Source organism: Xylocopa sonorina, chromosome 2, assembly GCF_050948175.1.
Source record: "Xylocopa sonorina isolate GNS202 chromosome 2, iyXylSono1_principal, whole genome shotgun sequence".
NCBI classification, from domain to species: Eukaryota; Metazoa; Arthropoda; class Insecta; order Hymenoptera; family Apidae; genus Xylocopa; species Xylocopa sonorina.
The window spans coordinates 10,742,709-10,761,008 of NC_135194.1; the positions used below are offsets into that span (position 1 = coordinate 10,742,709).

The 18,300-nt window shown below is 34.3% G+C and overlaps 3 protein-coding genes across 5 annotated transcripts; all 3 read right to left on the minus strand.

Moving 5' to 3' along the window:
• Window positions 1-730: 730 nt before the first annotated feature.
• Window positions 731-15,610, minus strand: Qtc (GRIP domain-containing protein quick-to-court). Of its 3 annotated transcripts, XM_076910437.1 has the most exons (9): window positions 14,983-15,610; window positions 10,032-10,267; window positions 9,733-9,956; window positions 6,610-6,888; window positions 5,909-6,454; window positions 5,510-5,746; window positions 5,324-5,413; window positions 4,054-4,155; window positions 731-991 (listed from the first exon to the last, which is right to left on the minus strand). In XM_076910437.1, the coding sequence occupies exons 2-9, from the start codon at window positions 10,225-10,227 to the stop codon at window positions 782-784; spliced, it is 1,884 nt and encodes a 627-aa protein (XP_076766552.1). In that variant the 5' UTR covers window positions 10,228-10,267; window positions 14,983-15,610; the 3' UTR covers window positions 731-781. The 3 variants fall into 3 exon arrangements, with proteins under 3 accessions (XP_076766552.1, XP_076766550.1, XP_076766553.1); XM_076910435.1 differs by having other exon boundaries at window positions 9,733-10,267; XM_076910438.1 differs by lacking the exon at window positions 4,054-4,155 and having other exon boundaries at window positions 9,733-10,267.
• Window positions 15,611-15,794: 184 nt separating this feature from the next.
• Window positions 15,795-17,345, minus strand: LOC143433276 (uncharacterized). The gene is made up of 5 exons (XM_076910563.1): window positions 17,330-17,345; window positions 17,141-17,269; window positions 16,988-17,056; window positions 16,216-16,920; window positions 15,795-16,164 (listed from the first exon to the last, which is right to left on the minus strand). Exons 1-5 carry the CDS (start codon window positions 17,343-17,345, stop codon window positions 15,824-15,826), a joined length of 1,260 nt encoding a protein of 419 aa, XP_076766678.1. The 3' UTR covers window positions 15,795-15,823.
• LOC143433277 (uncharacterized) lies at window positions 17,345-17,899 on the minus strand. Its single transcript, XM_076910564.1, has one exon. It carries the CDS (start codon window positions 17,813-17,815, stop codon window positions 17,345-17,347), a length of 471 nt encoding a protein of 156 aa, XP_076766679.1. The 5' UTR covers window positions 17,816-17,899.
• Window positions 17,900-18,300: the final 401 nt, after the last annotated feature.

The following is an 18,300-nucleotide window of genomic DNA, read 5'->3' on the forward strand; positions in this document are numbered from 1 at the left end:
AAATATAGTAATGGTACAATGCTGCTATGCTAACAAAAACGTGCAATTCACAGCTTACGCGCACTCTCGATCTGCATTTAACGTGCAGAGCAAAACGTAACAAAATTCTGTGATTTCTCTCTAAAAACTCTAGTGCTAGAATATTGCTAGAATATGCACTGTATGAAAAATAGTTTCCCGTGCTTGTAAGTTCCATACAGTATTCACTATATGTCGCTAGCGCCGGAAGAGTGGAACCTACCATTTAAAATTGCTCGACTAGACACATACTGGCGACATTTCATCGCCGACAATTTTGTCTTTAGCGTGCACACTTTCTATACATCTCTAAAATTCTAGAAGACTGTTTCGTTTGGCACTAATCGTGTCGTGCAATGTGTGCATTATCATAAATTTCCTCCCACGATCAGACATTTCTGTCGGCGACAAAACTTAACCGAGTTTACAGCCTTAACCGGAGGACACGCTTTCTTAAATGTTTGCTTTAAGTTAAACGGCTAAGTCGTCGAAAGAACGGGCAAGAATGTATTGGCATGTGCAGATGGTATTGTAATATTTACATTATTATTCAAGATAATACCGTTGTTGCGTTTTGCTCTGCACGCCTTGAACGGGTAAAGTTACGACATGGAACAGAATCCGATTAAAGTATAACTGGTACCTGGTCGTGTGCTTTTAAGTAAGAACTCGTAATAAAAGGAGGAACAGAGTAACGGGGTTCGTCCCAAGGTTCCGTGTCAATTTGCACTAAAATTTAATAGCTAGAAAGCTTTACAACGTGTTACTTTCTTGTTGATCGGTACATTTTATCAATATTGTGCTTTTCGGTTTCAGTGAATCCTAAAATGCTTTCAATAGCAGTCAGATGACGATGGTGATTCTCTTTGTCGGTTAGAAAATAGTAAATCGCCGATTTTAGGAACTGCAACGTGATTTCTGGATCAAGGGCACCTTGATTATTTCGTGCTTCTATGATACGTCGATACATTGCCTGTTGAATAAATTAGATTTGCTAATAACATTGTTAATCACTCTTTGTAAACGTTAACCTATGTTGTTTTAAGTTTTACACATTCCTTGGCAGGTGCTACTGTGAACATTAGATCCAGACATGGTGCGTCTAAGAACGAATCGTTAATTATATTATTTCTAACCATCGGTGTAGACGTAAATTACTGAAAGTCACAAAGAAGTAGAGGAATTTATTGTACATAAAAAATTGTCGGGTGCAAGATTCATCTTTTCGTTCCCTTTTTTTTCTGGATGTAATATCGTTGCAGTGATGTATGCAATGGTGTAAGCATATGACGCTTAAGCACGTGCAACCTTACGTTAACTGAAAGATAAGAGGCTGTTTCTTTCAAGTGCACAGAACAATAATCTCGTCGAAACTAATCCGAACTGCGTAATAATAGTAGGAACCAACTACGTATGTGCTTGAATAAACTGGCATGCAATCGCTGTGGTGAAACACCTTAATGAGTACATTCTCTCATGGATATGTTTATATAATACAAGTCGTAAATTAAGACACGTGAAACAAATTCTTCTCACTATTATAATTTAAAAGCTGTAACGACTATTTATTTTCAATCATTACCAAAGTGTAGTTAATATATATATATATAATGTATTATAACTTCTTTCTAACAAGTTTATACTTCAATTGATACAGATAAAAAATAGTTCGCATTTATATAAGTGAAATATTGGAAATAGGTTTCTTTTAAACAAAAATAATGTTTAGAAGGGTTTCTGGCGTCTGGAAAGTTGACACTCCTTTTAACATTCTTTCATTTTTCCTGTTTACATTGATATTCAATATTTTGATGATATTTTTTCTTATATATGACGCGATGTATGATGTTTACATATTACAAAATGTAATAATAATGATGTCAGAATATATGCCCACTATTTGGGATCGTAGTTGCTCGCATGTTCGGAAAAATAGAGTTTCGAGAATTGCTCGACCATGTCTGACTCGAGCTCACTTTACCATGTGTGCATTAAGGGTAGAAATGGAAAGAAACGGGCAATGTGAGTGAGACAGAATAGATAGAATAAATTATTAAAAGATCATCTAGAATTATTATGATAAAAATCTATACATCCTGGTACTATTCCAGCAATTCAATACTAGTTGAATCACGTCGATAGATGATGTCGGGAGCTAGGAATTAGCTCAGGAATTAGTGACAACTAACGATCACACATACAACAGGCAAATTCCTGGTCACTTTGACTATTACCATCTGACTTTAAACACACAGTTAAGAAGTTAATAGCAAAATCGTACATATCTACATTATTTGTTTCTTATTTTTTGGTATTAATTTAATCGTTTCTATTATTAACCAGCATGCAATATAAATAACGAGCAATGTAAGCAACATGCAGAGTGACATAAATTAGATTGAACACCATCTCAAGGTTGCACATCGATATGTAAAGGAAAAATGAAGAATGTTTAAAGAAGTGTGTAACCTTTGAAACGCTAAAAGTCCTTCTCCTAAACACAATTTTCATCCAATAGAAACCTAGTTTCATTCTCCCGGTAGTTACGATAATTGTAATAAGAGTAGTAATACTGTTTATCAGAAAATTTTAGGGAAATTCTGCATAATCGAAGTATAAAATTGCTTTAAAAGCGTTTAATATATTATATATTTAGTATAATTTTTAGTTGCTAAGTGTTAATTTGTGAAGAAGTTAGCCAATGTATTAATCGAAAGTGTATTAATACAGTTACTCACAAAATTGAGCGTATACATACATAAAAAGTGAACATTGTCAGGGAAATAAACATAAAAAGATATAAACATGTATACATGTTTTACAATTAAACTATTGTTGTAACGCCTGTAGCCTCAAGGTTTGCTGAAATAGTAGATATTGTGACAGCGTCAATTTTAGTCGAGGTCGCAAAAGTCTCGAGAAAACGGACGTTATGACAGACGTCGTAGGATAATTATATTATAATACACAATAAGGACAATTACAGGAACTACGCCCGTTGCAACATTGTCTGTGTGATTCTCCACTTAGAGAAATGTTTGTAACTGTAATCACACGTAGATAGGTGTCCAGTGTTTCTTATAACACAACTAATATTTAGAAAAATAATGGAACCATACTTATAGCGGGTAAACTTGAGCATTCTTGTTATAGATTGTACAATGCCGACTTATAATTAGACGTATTTAACCTGAAGCAATTTCACTTTTATAAAACTATATTATATATTTAGCGAATACTATTCCGTTTATATCGAATTATTTTACGTTTAACTTTTAAATTACCAGACACATTTTGTTAGACGTTTATATTAACGTAGAAAAGATATGAAATAATATATTTTCTGTTAACAAAAATAGAAATGTAGGCACTTTTCTATCTATTTTCCTGCTAATTTTCATTTCTGACGTAAAGGGATTATCAATTTTGTGAGTACCTGTGAATAGTATTTAATATTTTTATTAAATATGTTGAATTAATATACTATCTCTTAAAAAAAAATATTTTTTCCATACAAACTATTTGCTACTTGACGCTTACACATTTATTTTATTTGAATGTTCATGCTAGGAAAGTACGCTATATATACAGCTTAATAAAGAATTTGTTTAACATTTAATGTAACAAATCATACGTAAATATTTAAAAAATCTTTCGTGTATGTAAACTATAAATGGTATCAATTGTTATTGATATTAAAAAGAAAATACGATGAATATTGAAACAAACATCAACAATTATATCATATATATATACACAACAAAATATAATTTAACAGTAAAATTTGCAAAGATAAGGCAAAAATACTTTTATATCTCGTATAAGGAAACAACTATATTCTGTGAACAAATATAATTGCTGAAACCAGAATAATCTGTTACTTTGTAAATAAAAAGGATCTTAAAAAGATATGAAAATAGAAAGAAGAAAGAAATATTTTTTTGTGTGCATCTGTATGTGAACAAATATAATGTTAATGCTCAAGAAACAGTGGATGAGAATTGCATCACGTGGCGATTCAGCAGAAATACAGACCTTACGTGTGCCAAGGGCCCAGAGAGAAACAGCCTCCTGAGCACTTAATAAACTTTGGCTACGATCGGCTGAAATGTGAGGTTCAGGCGAGTAACTTGTGTCCTGGAGTGTGAGCGGCGACCAAAAAAAGTGGCACATTATTAGTATACGAGATTTGTGAACAGAGATGCACAGAATGTGAAGCACGAACAATAGTGATTTCCAATTTGTGTATCCTTTTTATTTTTATGTATCTTTAGATTCTCATTTATATTCTAATATATTACTAATTTTATTTTAAATTATTACATATTTCAGCTACAAAAAAAGACGTAATTTCTATAATATGTAACAATTTTATATCGATAAGCTTTGAATTTATGAAATTATAAAAATATTCAGAATAATCTTCGATTGCCATTAAATGGCAAATTAAAAAATAATGATAAACGAAAATAATTTACCATTTTGAAAATCTTCAAATATTTCATATTACATACCACGCTGAAAATTTCACAAAATTCTTTACTTATTGTACTATGAAGGATATCTTAATAAACCCACAGTATCCAAATATCTGCATTTAAATATTGTATAAGAAAATTTAGTGGAGTTCAAAGCTCAATGAAAAAATTCTTTAAATGTTCCGAAAAACACGACTTCGACGATGATTTTCGATATGATTCATTCAATAGGATTTACCTATAATAAATATCGGTGACCGAAGAATACGAAAAAAATAAGTATAGAAAAAATTTTATCTTGCATTGCTTTCTCTCCCAAATCATACAATCATATTATAAATATATTTCAACAAAATTAAAAAACAAAATAGGCATTTAGGTCGTGTTTTGCTGGGACATTCTAAAGCAAGAGAATGTTGGAAAAAGCAATGTGATGAATAGATAACATCTCTACAGACAATACATAAAATATTTTTTATGTAATAAAATACATATTTTAAAATAAAAAATAAAACTGACTTTAGTATTATGTACAGTAATTATTTAATATTTTATTGTTATTAATAAACCTTATATTAATTAATTGTATATTTTAGTTTTATTATTCAAATCGTAATAATTTTAGTATGTTGTGTATTAATATGAAGTTCATGCTATTTTATATCGCTATGTAGGTAAGATTTCAATTGTAAATGATATCAAGCATAAAGATCCTTACTCTTCCATTCTTAGCGTGTGATGTGTATAATATTATTATCATAATATTAACAACACATAAATATAATGGAATAAACGAAAATGTGTATAGCCAAAATAAAAACATTTACCTTGATATTTTCTAACTCTGCCTGTGTAATAGTTAATTGCTGAAGTAACTCTGCAACAGTGACCTTTGGTGATGTTTGATGTTGAATTATCTGTAATTGAACGTATACAAAAATTATAAAAAAGAGAATTTACATATGTTCGTATGTAAAATGACAATAAATTCGTAATTATGTTGTATATCATACCTGATCGGCTTGTTCTATACGTGCAGCTTCTTGACCTTTGGCATACATTTTCAGGTACATTTGTTTATTCCTCTCTTCTTGTTCACTTAACAAAGTCTTTTGTTCGGAGAGTTCCGCTTTCACAGCTTCTAATTCCGCTTCTAATTCTCGAGCTCTAGCTTCTGCTGCATCAAAGGAAGGTCTTACTTCGCAATAACGGGTATTTACTTCAGCCAATTGATTCAGTAAACTTTCCACCTGAAATTCATAACCATTCGTTGTAAATTTTATGTGAATTTTGTTCTTATCAAGTTTATTAAAAATATATATCCACGAAACTATGATAAAAAAAACTCTGCAACTGCTCTGACCTATCATATCATCGCGCAACAACTTAAGAAAGTTTTCTGTTAGGTCTACCTTGTCGTTATGCTTCTGTTTCAGTTCTTGAAGTTCGTCAATGTGTCTACGATGCATCTCTTCAATTCTATTTTCATAAAGATTGACCAACTTGCGTCTATCTTCGTCCCTTTCCGGTGTTTCCGCGGCCGATCTTGGGAACGCATCAGGGGTACTATCTTCCGGAATTTTACTAGGAGTCGTCTCGATATGAGTAGTTTCTACTTGCACCTCTGGTATGTACACAGAATCTTTCGAATGGACGGAACCGTCTTCGAAGTGACCCGAGTCCGCGAGCGATGAGGGCAGATCAGAGGGGGCACGTTTCTCTAAACTTTCTGGGCTCGCGACCTTCTGCATGACACCCTCATCCGGTAAATCTTTGCTTGGAGACTCTGGTGAAAAGGGATTACTTTCGCGTACGGTGAGAGCATCGCTACTGTCCGTTCTCTCGTCTGGACTATTTAGAGAAGCTTTATATAATCTTAATTCCACTACTTCCTTCGTTAATCGAAAGATTTCTTGATCCTTCTCCTCAATCTCCTTTCTTGCTTCCTTTAACAAAGCCTAAACGAAATACGATTTTGATAATCCGACGTATCTTTTACTACTGCTGTGTCGTGGGAAGAAAACATTGTTAAGATTTCAATGACAAATTTTTTAATGAGACTGACAAGATAAAGGTATCAGCATAATGTTACATGAAGCTTCCCAACTCTTACTTGAAATTTCCTAACTTGTCTAGCTGCTCTTTGGGTAGGTGTAAGGTATTGTTCATTGTCACCGGTGTGGTTCGAACAATGAACAACGTACTTTCGCGATCTACCCGACCACGTGGTACCGTTAAGGGCAAACGTAGCATGTTCGCATGCGCTTGCGGTACTGCAGGCACTTCCGTAACTTTTTACACTTTCCGCATCGCTGTCATCGGCAATCCCAGTGTTTGATCCTCCGGAGGCCGCGTGTCCAGGTCGCGGCCTCGCCGGGGTCAATGAAAGGCTCTACAAAAGAAAAGAAAAACGAATGATAACTTAATAGAAAGTAAACCGAACATTGTCTTAATCGTTGCGGTTCATTGAAAATAATAATATACTTGGAGTAATCAGAGTGTGAATTCTTCTTAAATGGTGCAAAGTATTGTTAACAACGATTGAACGCACAACAAAAGAGGGTTAAACATGTCGATTGATTAATGCATCGAGAAAATTATAAGTACGTATAGAAAGTCATAATTAGTTCGTAAGAATTAGTGGTGTTAACGAGAAAATTAATATCGATAGCAGTTAAGATAAATTACTTATATCACGCATCTACAATTTCTATCTCAGGTAATTTTTAATTTACAAGGTTTTTACTTAAATATGTAAGTTCCTTTACTGCAATCACGTTATTCTGTTAAAATTTAGGAATAAAATATTTATGGTGTATAATTGCAACCAGAGGATTAAAGATAGACAATAGCTCATCGGTTTAATACCTGGCTGACCTAAGGGTGATTTACCTTAGGCTGTAAGCGGAAGCTTGCTTGCGCGTTGACTAGGAAGTCTGCTTTGAAAGTAAGGTAAAACTAAAGACCCCCAGAAAGATATGACACTCTTCTTTAAAGACGAGAAGCTTGCGGAATCTGCACGAGAACATTTTTCAAATAAGTGCAGCTATATTTTATATATTGAAAATTACAAATTTGGATAAAGTATGTGATCTCCAACAAATGTTTCGATCTCAAATAAAACTTCACATACCATTACTTTAAAGTAAAAAATATTGATTGAAACTTTAATTTTTGCCTAGCAGAATTTTTGAAATATGTCTCATTGATTTGTTGTGAAACAAAATTACATGTTTCGTATAGTATATAGCCGAGCATTCAGAGAATTTTCATTAAATACATGTAACAAGTATAATGTTTAAAGCTTATACCTTCATCTCAGTTTAATAGACAAGATAATCTATGAATCGATCATCACGATTCTTAAGTTGGTTCTGACAATTTAACAAGAAAGTGTTCCAGATGAAGAGTTCATTAATGCAACGGAAACTTTCCAAAGTATCTTTTATTCATATCAAACTGGATGTTTTTTAAGGAGCTTTGTATTTTATTTTCATGGTTTTAAATAATAGGAAAAAACAAATTTAAGTTCTAATATTTATTGCATAATTTTGTATACTTTTGATACAATATGCACCAATTTTTTTTTGTATTTTTCTCCGATAAGCATCGTGCATGTACGGAAAATTGAACAAGCTGTTAAGTCAGCGTTGAAAGAGGAACAACTACGATAATTTTTATCACGTCGCAGATTCGTAAAACGATAATTCGATAAAAGCATAAATCGTTCTCGATGCCAATATAATAGATTAGAAGCCTTTCGCGATCGTCTCCTGCTACTTCTACGTCTGACAAAGGGTAGTCGGAAACGGCGTTACGTCTGTGGGTATTGAAGCGTCGATAAATACCAAGTACGATCGGTTTTCTCGTCGCACTGTGATCCAAAAGTAACGAGGATGTTTCATCGGCGTCAGTCGACGCACAGTTTGCGAAAAGGTCAGAGTGCCTCCATATTTCGTTGTCTATTCTTTTGAACCCACTTGAATCTAGATACGTACAATTAATAACTTAAATTCTGCCTAGCTGAGCACCAGACATCTTTTCATGCCAGCACGTGTCCCTTTTGTCTTTATGTCCATTGTTTCGTAGAAAAGCGGTGCATACAGTGACGGACAAAAAAGAACGTTTAAATATAAGCGATACGATAAAGTGCACGCGTATACACACACAATTAGTTTTTTTTTTTTTAAATGTACACGTACATTATACGGAACAATAAAAACGAAGGGAAGTGTACGCGGTATAGAAGAGTAGCAATATTAAACTTTCTCCTACTCGTCACTGAACATAAAGATCGTAACTTATGTATCTGGCTCGAAGAAAATGGAAGGGCATTTATTCAATTTGAGAACAAGATATCGATAGGAAACGTCTAGGAAAAGCTGATTCTGTTTATCGCGTTATTTGAATAATTTCAACCTTATAGGATGCACGTTCCCGGAAATACTTTATTTCTTTCCTATACTTCTTGTATCTACAGTTTCTGGAAAATATTCTCTCTTCCACGATTCTATTTCTATACTTCGATATTTTATTTTTTCATATTACTTAAAAATAAAGTTTAAGGTTAATTAAGTTTAAAGTAAATACTGAAATACTGAACGACGAGTGAAATATCATTCGACGAATATTACGTGTAACGCAATGTTCTGTGAAAGTACTTACAGGTCCCAGGTTTAATAGAATCTTTCACGTTAGACGTGTCTTGTTCCATATGTATAACGTTTACGTGCAACGAAAGAAAATACTTTAAACAAGTGCTTTACATTTACTCTGGAATTTTACGACCAAAAATATATTTACGCATATAGACTTCGCGTATGCAATCATTTTCATTATTTACATGAATTTTATGAATACTAATGTAACCACGTACTTTGCCCCTACCGATACGTATACGAACTGATAAATTTTTATTATTCTTCTCCAATGAAAGATTCTAGTGCACCTCCTTCAGTGCGCACCTATCTCTACCCTTACATCCTTTCTTTCTTCCTCTCCACCATTCTTCACTTTTAATAGCTTTACACAGCTAATTACATTAGAACGGAAAGCAGCTTGAACGTATAGTCAATAAGATGGGATTCTCAGCAGGTATCTGGGGTCCGCATCGAACTAAGTGTACCGCGTAATATTGCGGAAGAGAACGTAAGATAACCGATTACGGGGCGTCTTTTGAAAACAAAATAATGTAAACAAGGCATTGCGATCATTCCAGGGAGGCGTTAATACTCACGAGGGAACGTTGACGGGGTGATTCGGTTCCATTCTCCGTGATGACTGGGAATGTGTGATGGCCCAGGTGATGGTGTTGCTGTTGGTGGTGCAGGACGTTCGGGCGACGGCACTGTTGATAAGGTCTGCTCAGAGCCGCGGTGACCGCGGTACTGGGTGGTGTTGGTGGGTGATTTGGTAAAACTCGTTCACCACGCATGCGCATACTGGCCGAACGACGCAGACCTGTAGGCGAGGGACGTGGAATACGGGAATCCCACGAACAGGATACCGAGGATACCGAGGGTGACGAGACCGTACACGGTGCGTTTCCTGTCGTGTAAACGGCGCCGTTACCGGCATTGACCTTGATCGGGCTGTTGTTGTCAGTACGTGTTGTTGACTCTGACGGTGCCAATTCCGTCAAGCCTGGCTCGCCGATACTTGCATCGGTCGAGGAGCTCGAATGCATCGATTGCGGAGAATGCAAGGACCTTTCGCTGCCATGACGAGCCATGATGTTGGTCTAACTTATTTCATCGCTTCGTTCGTAATTCCTGCGGGTGAAAAGCAGATTTCGTTTCAATTGCGATCCTTTCAAAATAATTCTGACGAAGATACGAGTTTTTTAGAATTATACCAGCAAAATCGATTTCTCTTTCTGTATTTATGACACGACTTAAGAGTTTTGTCTTTTTCAAAAAAATGCACAATTAATTCTTGCCTCTACCATTTAATGACCGCAAAAGTAAAGTCGATATCTTTATTAGTTTCTGAGAAAGCAACTTGTAATACTTTAATTGAATCATCCTGTATAAAAATGCAGCAAACATGTATATGTGTATGTACTGTAAGGGTATTCAACTTAGAAAAGTAACAAGAAATGAGAAAGTGATTAATTAGTTTGCAGAATATGTAAAATGTGTGCAGACAAAATATGGAATACATATGCGTACGGAATGCAGGTACCTACTACAAAATATATAGAATTAAAAGTATCTTTACATTTCTGTAATGATAAAACAAATGTTTGTCTAGATACATCATAGCAATCAATTAATTCTTTAAAGAACGATATGCACTTGCACAAATATTCATAATCTGATTGTCATACAATACTCAATCTTCTTTTAGCGATAAATTACTTATTTAGAAATAAAATATCAGTTTGCTTATCATTTTTATTTCGAGAGTAGTTCACATGAATCATAACGAATAAAGTATTTTCACAGACAACATTTAACATGTATAGCCATGTTTACGTTTAGCAGAACGAAGTACCACCATTTGTTTAATTTTTCTTTAAAAAATGGGTCCTTAAATTCGCAAAAATCATTGTAGAGACAATACAGCTATCGTATAAGAAATGATATCGTCACTCATAATATCTCGCGAAGGAAATACGGGTATTTGTTGGCAATGAACTGACCTAAATAACAGCCAAGGATCTGTAGAAAGACATGCTACGATTGCAGCATCGTATGAGTAACGTTTAACAGAAGAGAAGTATTTTTGTGAATTGAATCGTGAACAATTTTTACATCAGACTGCGAGAAAATAAGTATCAAAAATTCTAGGAATTTAGAGATATTAATTGCGGATTTTTGAATCAATCATATATATAAATTGTTTAATCGACACTAATTGTTTCGTTAACAAAAATAATTTTTCGTTCTTTTAATCAACGAGAAAATAAAAAATATATATTGTAAGCTATTAGAAAAAGAACCAAAAGTACCGGCACACCAGTATATTTTTATACAAGTTTGAATGTTTGCTGGTACCGTAATATTTAAATAAAAATTATATCTGTCTAACGAGAGAAAAAAATACTTACATTTAATATAAATATTAAATGCACATAATAGCACACGTAGGATATTGTAATGTGCCTTTTTATTTCAACGAATATTTTTTCACCTAGACATTAAGTGTAAGAATCTAAACCGCTGTTAAACGGGATCATCCATGGCTACAATACGAGAACTGATGTATAGTTTGTTCACGTTTCAAGATTTCCATTCAAAAGCCGGAAACTCGCTACAATTTCACGGTGCACCCAACTGCACTTGCATTCGCTTGTAGAGAATGAGGCAGCGGTGCGAAAATATTAATTAAAAGTAGAATTTAACTGCGATGCTTGCACGGACTGTAGCTAGTGTTGATCTATCTTACGAGTATCAAGCGAATACTGGCTTAAGTTTCTATAACAAGAACATTGTTTTAATATCTTTGATTGGTGGACGGTATTAATTCCTTCTCAGCTATAAAGTAAAGAATCAATATAGTCTCGAATTCTTATTACGTAGTTTCAGTCTTTTGTATGCACACAGTATATATTGAAAACTGGAACTTATCAACAAAATTTCTTTATTTCTTGATAAAAAAGTTTGTCAACTTGTATATCTGGCAATTTAAAGTATTCTTAACAACTTATAATGTATGTACAGGCTGTACCATGCGAAGTATTACGATCTGTGTTCACCAACATGGCTGCAGATATGAGTTTTTTAGTCGATATCTGCAGTCAGTTTAGAGAAAACAGCTTGTAATTAAATAATAACAATTGCCAAATGATGTCAACTACTGATAAACAAATTTGCATCGTCAGTTGTCGAACCAATATTGAGGAAAAATCAGATATCCGAAACCTATATTCTGCAATATGTTTTACTATACGCCTTCAACGCTTTGGGTCGAAGCGGCACTTTCGATTTTCTATTCTGATTCAAAATATTCTGTACAGTTCTAGTCTTTGCCGCTAGATGTTCTACTATTCCTTCCGTTTCTCGGCAATGATTGAGGATGCTACCCTATATCTATTTTTGCATCCAAAATATCTGCGATAAGAATCATCTGTAGCAACCTCACTTGATGAGCCTAACAGACGATCTCAAAACGAGCCGATTTCTATTCTTCCTCTTTTTCCCACCATCTAAAAGTCCTTCCTCAATACATAAGCTTTTTTTTATCTTTCTATGTAACACACTACCGTAACACATAGTCTGCCGGAAATGAGGCGAGATTATTTAATGTTGGGAATTCTCCCTCCTACCATCTTCTCTACATCTTTCTACCTATTCATCTGCCCATCTATTTATCTGATAGTAGACTTACAACAAAACTTTGTAATAGTAATGTAAATTACTTAATATATGCAACGTAATTACTGAAAAACTATTTCTGTTTTACAATATTGAAAACAGTTAATAAATTCCTCCGGTTGCTTAATTTATGTGATCATGCGCGCCGACATTGCTGTTTATTGTTTCAAACATAGTCTGAATAGAGAGTAGCTCACGCGAAAATAGGGAAATTCAAGTCCTCGTTTCGCTTACTCCGAGATTGTTTTAAAAAATACAAATCGTCAAAGTTGACAGTTTCTATTGATTTCAACAGAAGTTGAACTTAAACTAGTTTGATAATAAATGACTTCACGTAGTGATACGTTCGTAGAGCTATCAAGAAAATGAAAATGTTGACACAAGTGATTGTAAGTGTAAAGCTAAATATCACTGGTTCACGATCATGATCACGAAATCGTGACTTTGATAACTGTGAAAAGTTTTTATTTTCTTTTTATCTATTTTAAGTTCACTTATATGCTTTTGCTTTTTTTTTAAGTTTATAGATAGCTATGGAGAAATAAAGCATAAGGATAATGTGATACAAAAACTGAACCTATATGTTTTCAAAATGTTCCTTAGGATCAGGATATAAGGTATACAGTAATATATCTTTAAAGCTGCGTATATACTGGCGAATAATTCGCGAACGCTATTTCGTAAACAATGTCTATAAGTAATTCGAAAACTTTCTATAATCACATATTACGCGAACAGTTTTAAGTCAATATATGAAAACCGATTTCTCGAAAATTCAATTTCTATTATGTTCGTGAACAGTTTATAAATGTCGATTTACGCATATATTTAGAAACGGAGCTCATTATTTTGAACAGTTCAGATGTTACTATATATCTTTGATACCTTCAACATTATAGTCTTTCATATGCTTGAAAGATGTCTCTGCACTATCTACAATAAACATTTAATTTGTATATTTATCTAGCTTTGATTCTTTATTTCTAGTATCAATCCAAAATAAATTTGGCATCACTAATTTTTCTTACAAAAATATTAAATAAGGTTCTTTGCCAGTGAATTATAAATAAGCGCTGCACTGTCCGAATTTCTCTTAGATATATTTAATAATGTTTATCTTTCATAACACCTGCCATTTAGATTAATCTTTTACTTAGAATATAAGCTTTGCGTATTTCTTATCATGTTTCTGCAACACAAGGTTAACGCAATTCCGGTGAAAGGTAAAGTAACTTTTTAATAAATACATTTACACAATACAGCAACATTTAGATTACGAAAGTATGAAGAATGCGGAATTCATAAAGAAACTTCGGTAACTGGAGAATTTCGATTTCATTTGAACCGTGCGAATCTACTATAGTTTTACCACTAGATATACAGGAAAGTAGAGGAAAATCTTCGTGCACCTAAGGGATGTTTTCACCCTAAAGAACCGAAGCATAATAAACAATATACTTGTCATAAGGCTCTCTACAAATATGCAAAGTTTTAAAGAACTTGAAATTTACCGAAATTCAGTTAGATGTATGGCGCAGCGATGGCGCGCTCATTTCGAGAATTTGTTGCTATTAATATTTGTTCAAGTTTAACTGAAATACATGCGATTTCGTGCCATCATATTGCACTCGACCAATATAAATTAGAGCAGGGAAAGGTCTATTGGAATAAAATAATCGATCATTTGGTGTCCTATTTCAAGAACATGCTGCGGCATTATGCAGCGTTCCCATTATCTTTGAAATTTGTCGAAACAATACTGTTTGTTCGACTACATGTCGCTTTGATTTACATCTACGTAAATACATATGGTGAGCGTGAGGCTATTTAAATTTCCATCTGGCATTTCGTCCTTTTAAAAAAGTGAACTTCGTAATTCCTCGTTTAAAAAGCCAGCGTTAAACGTTAGGTAACTGTTACGTAATCTATTCATCCCCTGTGGCAAGTTTTTACGTTTAAAAGGAAAGGAGACATATAAAAATCGAATCAAGATACGCACGACTGGTTTGAATTAAGCAATTTACGTAAATGAAGTCCACGTATACAGATATTATTCGTGTACCGATGGTACGCCAATTTTGCGAGTTTCTTTTTACGTGTCATGTGAACGGGAAGTAATTAACAATTAGAAAGTACTAATTAAGTCAGTACGAGGAAGCATATCTTACCTTTGAAACATGAATTAAAAATTGTATCGGACAGTCCTCTTCTTATAAAATTCTTTTCAGGTTTAAAATGTACATTGTGCATGCGTACGTTGTAATTAATACGATCACGAACTTAGAAATAAAATGAAAAGACAGAAAAATTGTAAATAGGCAACATTTGGTTTCAATGTTATTTCGTGCCACGCGGGCTTATCGCGTGTAGAAGTTGAACATAGCTGCGAACAATCCAGCGGTCATAGATCTTCTATACGATGTAAATGACAAAATAGGAGACACGGAACACAATAGCGTTTATGATCGATTTAAAAAATACTCGACGAAAATGCCACTGCGTATTTATTATATCGCGATATTTCTAACACTTTTTGAACACTTTCGAAAAACATGGTCACTACCCGAACGTCAATCACCCACGATCTCAACGCGACTCATGGAAACAGTATTACGTTAGAGCGACAAACAATCACAAGATGTCGTATTGCGAGCACCGATCATTGACAATGTCATGATTTTGCAGCATTAGCGCCATCTAACAATCCATCGACTAAACATAAACCAGAACTGAACTGTAGGTAAGATATTTGATTCAAAATAATTTTTTACCTATCGTTTCTTCAAATATTTAATATAATTCTTATTTTTCTGTATGCCCAGTATATATTTGTTATTAATGTCAAAAGGATTTTATTCTTCCTGTGTTACACATATTTGTAGTCGAACAATATTACATTTCAGTAAATCTTGAACGCTTTTGTCATACATATTCTAAGAATATAATATATAATAATATAGCAAAAGTTTTATTTTAAAAAAATTAATGACTTACCCAGATCTAAATATATCATGCAACACATGTAAAACTGGTAGGTAATACACATGTTTGTGTTGTTGGATTAAAACGCAAACTATTTGGACATTGAAGATTATCAACTTTTACCAAGTCAGTACCATCCCAGTAACAGAAATAATACTTTTGACAATTAGTATCTTCGATTGGAAATCTGCCACGAGTTACACATTCTGCTGTTTCTGTCGTCGTTGACGTGGGTGTTGTCGTTGGAGTTGATGCGGTTGTTGGAGTTGATGCGGTTGTTGGCGTTGATGCGGTTGTTGGCGTCGATGCGGTTGTTGGTGTCGATGCGGTTGTTGGCGTCGATGCGGTTGTTGGTGTCGATGCAGTTGGTGGTGTCGATGCGGTTGTTGGCGTCGATGCGGTTGTTGGTGCCGATGCAGTTGGTGTTGGTGCCGGTGTTGGAGTCGATGCGGTTGTTGGAGTTGATGTGGTTGTTGGCGTCGATGCGGTTGTTGGCGTCGATGCGGTTGTTGGTGTCGATGCAGTTGGTGTTGGTGCCGGTGTTGGAGTCGATGCGGTTGTTGGCGTTGGTGCCGGTGTTGGAGTCGATGCGGTTGTTGGCGTTGGTGCGGCTGTTGGAGTCGATGCGGTTGTTGGAGTCGATGCGGTTGTTGAAGTCGATGCGTTTGTTGGAGTCGATGCGGTTGTTGGTGTTGGAGCGGTTGTTGATGTTGGAGCGGTTGTTGGCGTCGATGCAGTTGTTGGCGTTGATGCAGTTGTTGGTGTCGATGAAGGTGTTGTCGTTGATGTAGTTTGCGTACAAACGTAGTCCGAAGTTGATTTGCAGTACTGTGCTACTGGATCAAATACCATTGACGTTGCACACGTCAAATCGTACGAGACAAACTTAGTCCCATCAAAAATACATATATAGTAATTTTGACACGTTCCGTCCGTAATTTCAAACATTCCTTGCCTCACACATTGCCGAGTAGAAGGAATTAAGTCACATATGGCGTTAGGAATGAAATTTAGGATTAAAAGGACTTCAAAAGCTATGAAGAATATTTTCATTTTTGTGTAATATACTCGTCTGTCCAGAAGAAACATACAAGTACTGCCGCGAGTACGAGAATATATATGAACTGCGCAAAATTTATTGTTTTATTGTAGATAATGCTATAGATAATGCCGACGCCGACGAATACTTGCTTAAGTCTGAGCAAATATCGCCTAATTCTTTCTTTGTAATTAAAGTATTTTCAAACCTTCTATTTGGACCTCAAGTTTCCAGGAGAGCTGGTATTAATAATTTCATTTATTTTTCACAATTTTTTAATAATGTATATTTACATATTTATATACTCAAAATTAACAAGATGAAGATAGTGTAGAATTTTATTCTGATAAAATACTCGTGAAATTCTATTGGAAATGTATGAAATATCATATACATACAAAGTGGATATACTTTCTCTGATGCTCTCACACATTCTGAAAACATAATGCAATATTTCAGTAAAAGTCACTTATTAAAGCAAAATAACAACTTACCCGAATCTAAATACATCATACGTTACATATGAAACTGGTAGGTAACGCACATGTTTGTGTTGCCTGATTAAACAACAAACTGTTCGGACAATGCAGATTGTCAACTTTTACAAACGTTGTGTCATCAAAGTAACAGAGGTAATACCTTCGACACCCAGTACCACTGATTACAAATCTACCACTCATTGTACAGGGTGGGGTATCTGGAGGGGTCGCTGGCGGTGTTTGAGTACAAACGTATTCTGCAGTCGATTTGCAGTATTGCGCTATTGGATCAAATACCATTGAAGTTGCACATTTCATATCGTAAGAGACAAAGCGGACACCGTCAAAAATACATATATAGTAATTTTGGCACGTCCCGTCGTTGATTTCAAACATTCCTTGCATTACACATTGTCGAGCGGAAGGAACTAACTGAAGCATCGCGTCGGGGATTAAATTAAAAATCAAAAACAGTTTGAAAACCGCGAAGAATATCTTCATCTTGTGTGCTCTACTCGTCTATCGAGGAAGGAACTATGATCGTTACTGTGGAAGCAAGCATATATATTAACTTAGGTAAATTTATTGCTTTATTGCAGAGCATTAGAACAGTCGCTTAGAACACTCTAAGCAAATAGAAACTGCATCTATATTTTCTAGGAATGCTATTATTGTATAACGATTTGATTCCATCTGATGTTCTAGATTGAGTTCAACAACATTTTTTTGCAACACGTTGATAGAATTGTTTTTATGTCTTTTATGTAATATCTTGTGAGGATGATATGATGTGAAATATCAAATTTATAACTACGGTTTCCTTTAAAAATATTAAACATTTTCCTTATTATAATTCTGACATCCTTTGATTCTCTAAAAATAATTTGTAAATCCTGCAAATATATTACTACAAATATAAAATTCTTTAGTATATAATAGAGTATATAATAAAAGCTTCAGATTTTAAAAATTTAAACGTAGCTGAA

Excerpts from the sequence above, each read along its gene's own strand:
- LOC143433277 (XM_076910564.1), bottom strand. The coding sequence starts at position 17,815 with ATGAAGATATTCTTCGCGGTTTTCAAACTGTTTTTGATTTTTAATTTA.
- LOC143433276 (XM_076910563.1), bottom strand. Across the intron at positions 17,057-17,140 it reads CTTCATCTTGTTAATTTTGA|GTCCAAATAGAAGGTTTGAA; the intron begins GTATATAAATAT and ends TGGAAACTTGAG. Across the intron at positions 16,921-16,987 it reads CGATATTTGCTCAGACTTAA|TTCATATATATTCTCGTACT; the intron begins GCAAGTATTCGT and ends AATTTTGCGCAG.
- Qtc (XM_076910435.1), bottom strand. The coding sequence starts at position 10,227 with ATGGCTCGTCATGGCAGCGAAAGGTCCTTGCATTCTCCGCAATCGATG. Across the intron at positions 6,889-9,732 it reads CACCCCGTCAACGTTCCCTC|AGCCTTTCATTGACCCCGGC; the intron begins GTGAGTATTAAC and ends TTTCTTTTGTAG. Across the intron at positions 6,455-6,609 it reads GACAAGTTAGGAAATTTCAA|GCTTTGTTAAAGGAAGCAAG; the intron begins GTAAGAGTTGGG and ends TATTTCGTTTAG.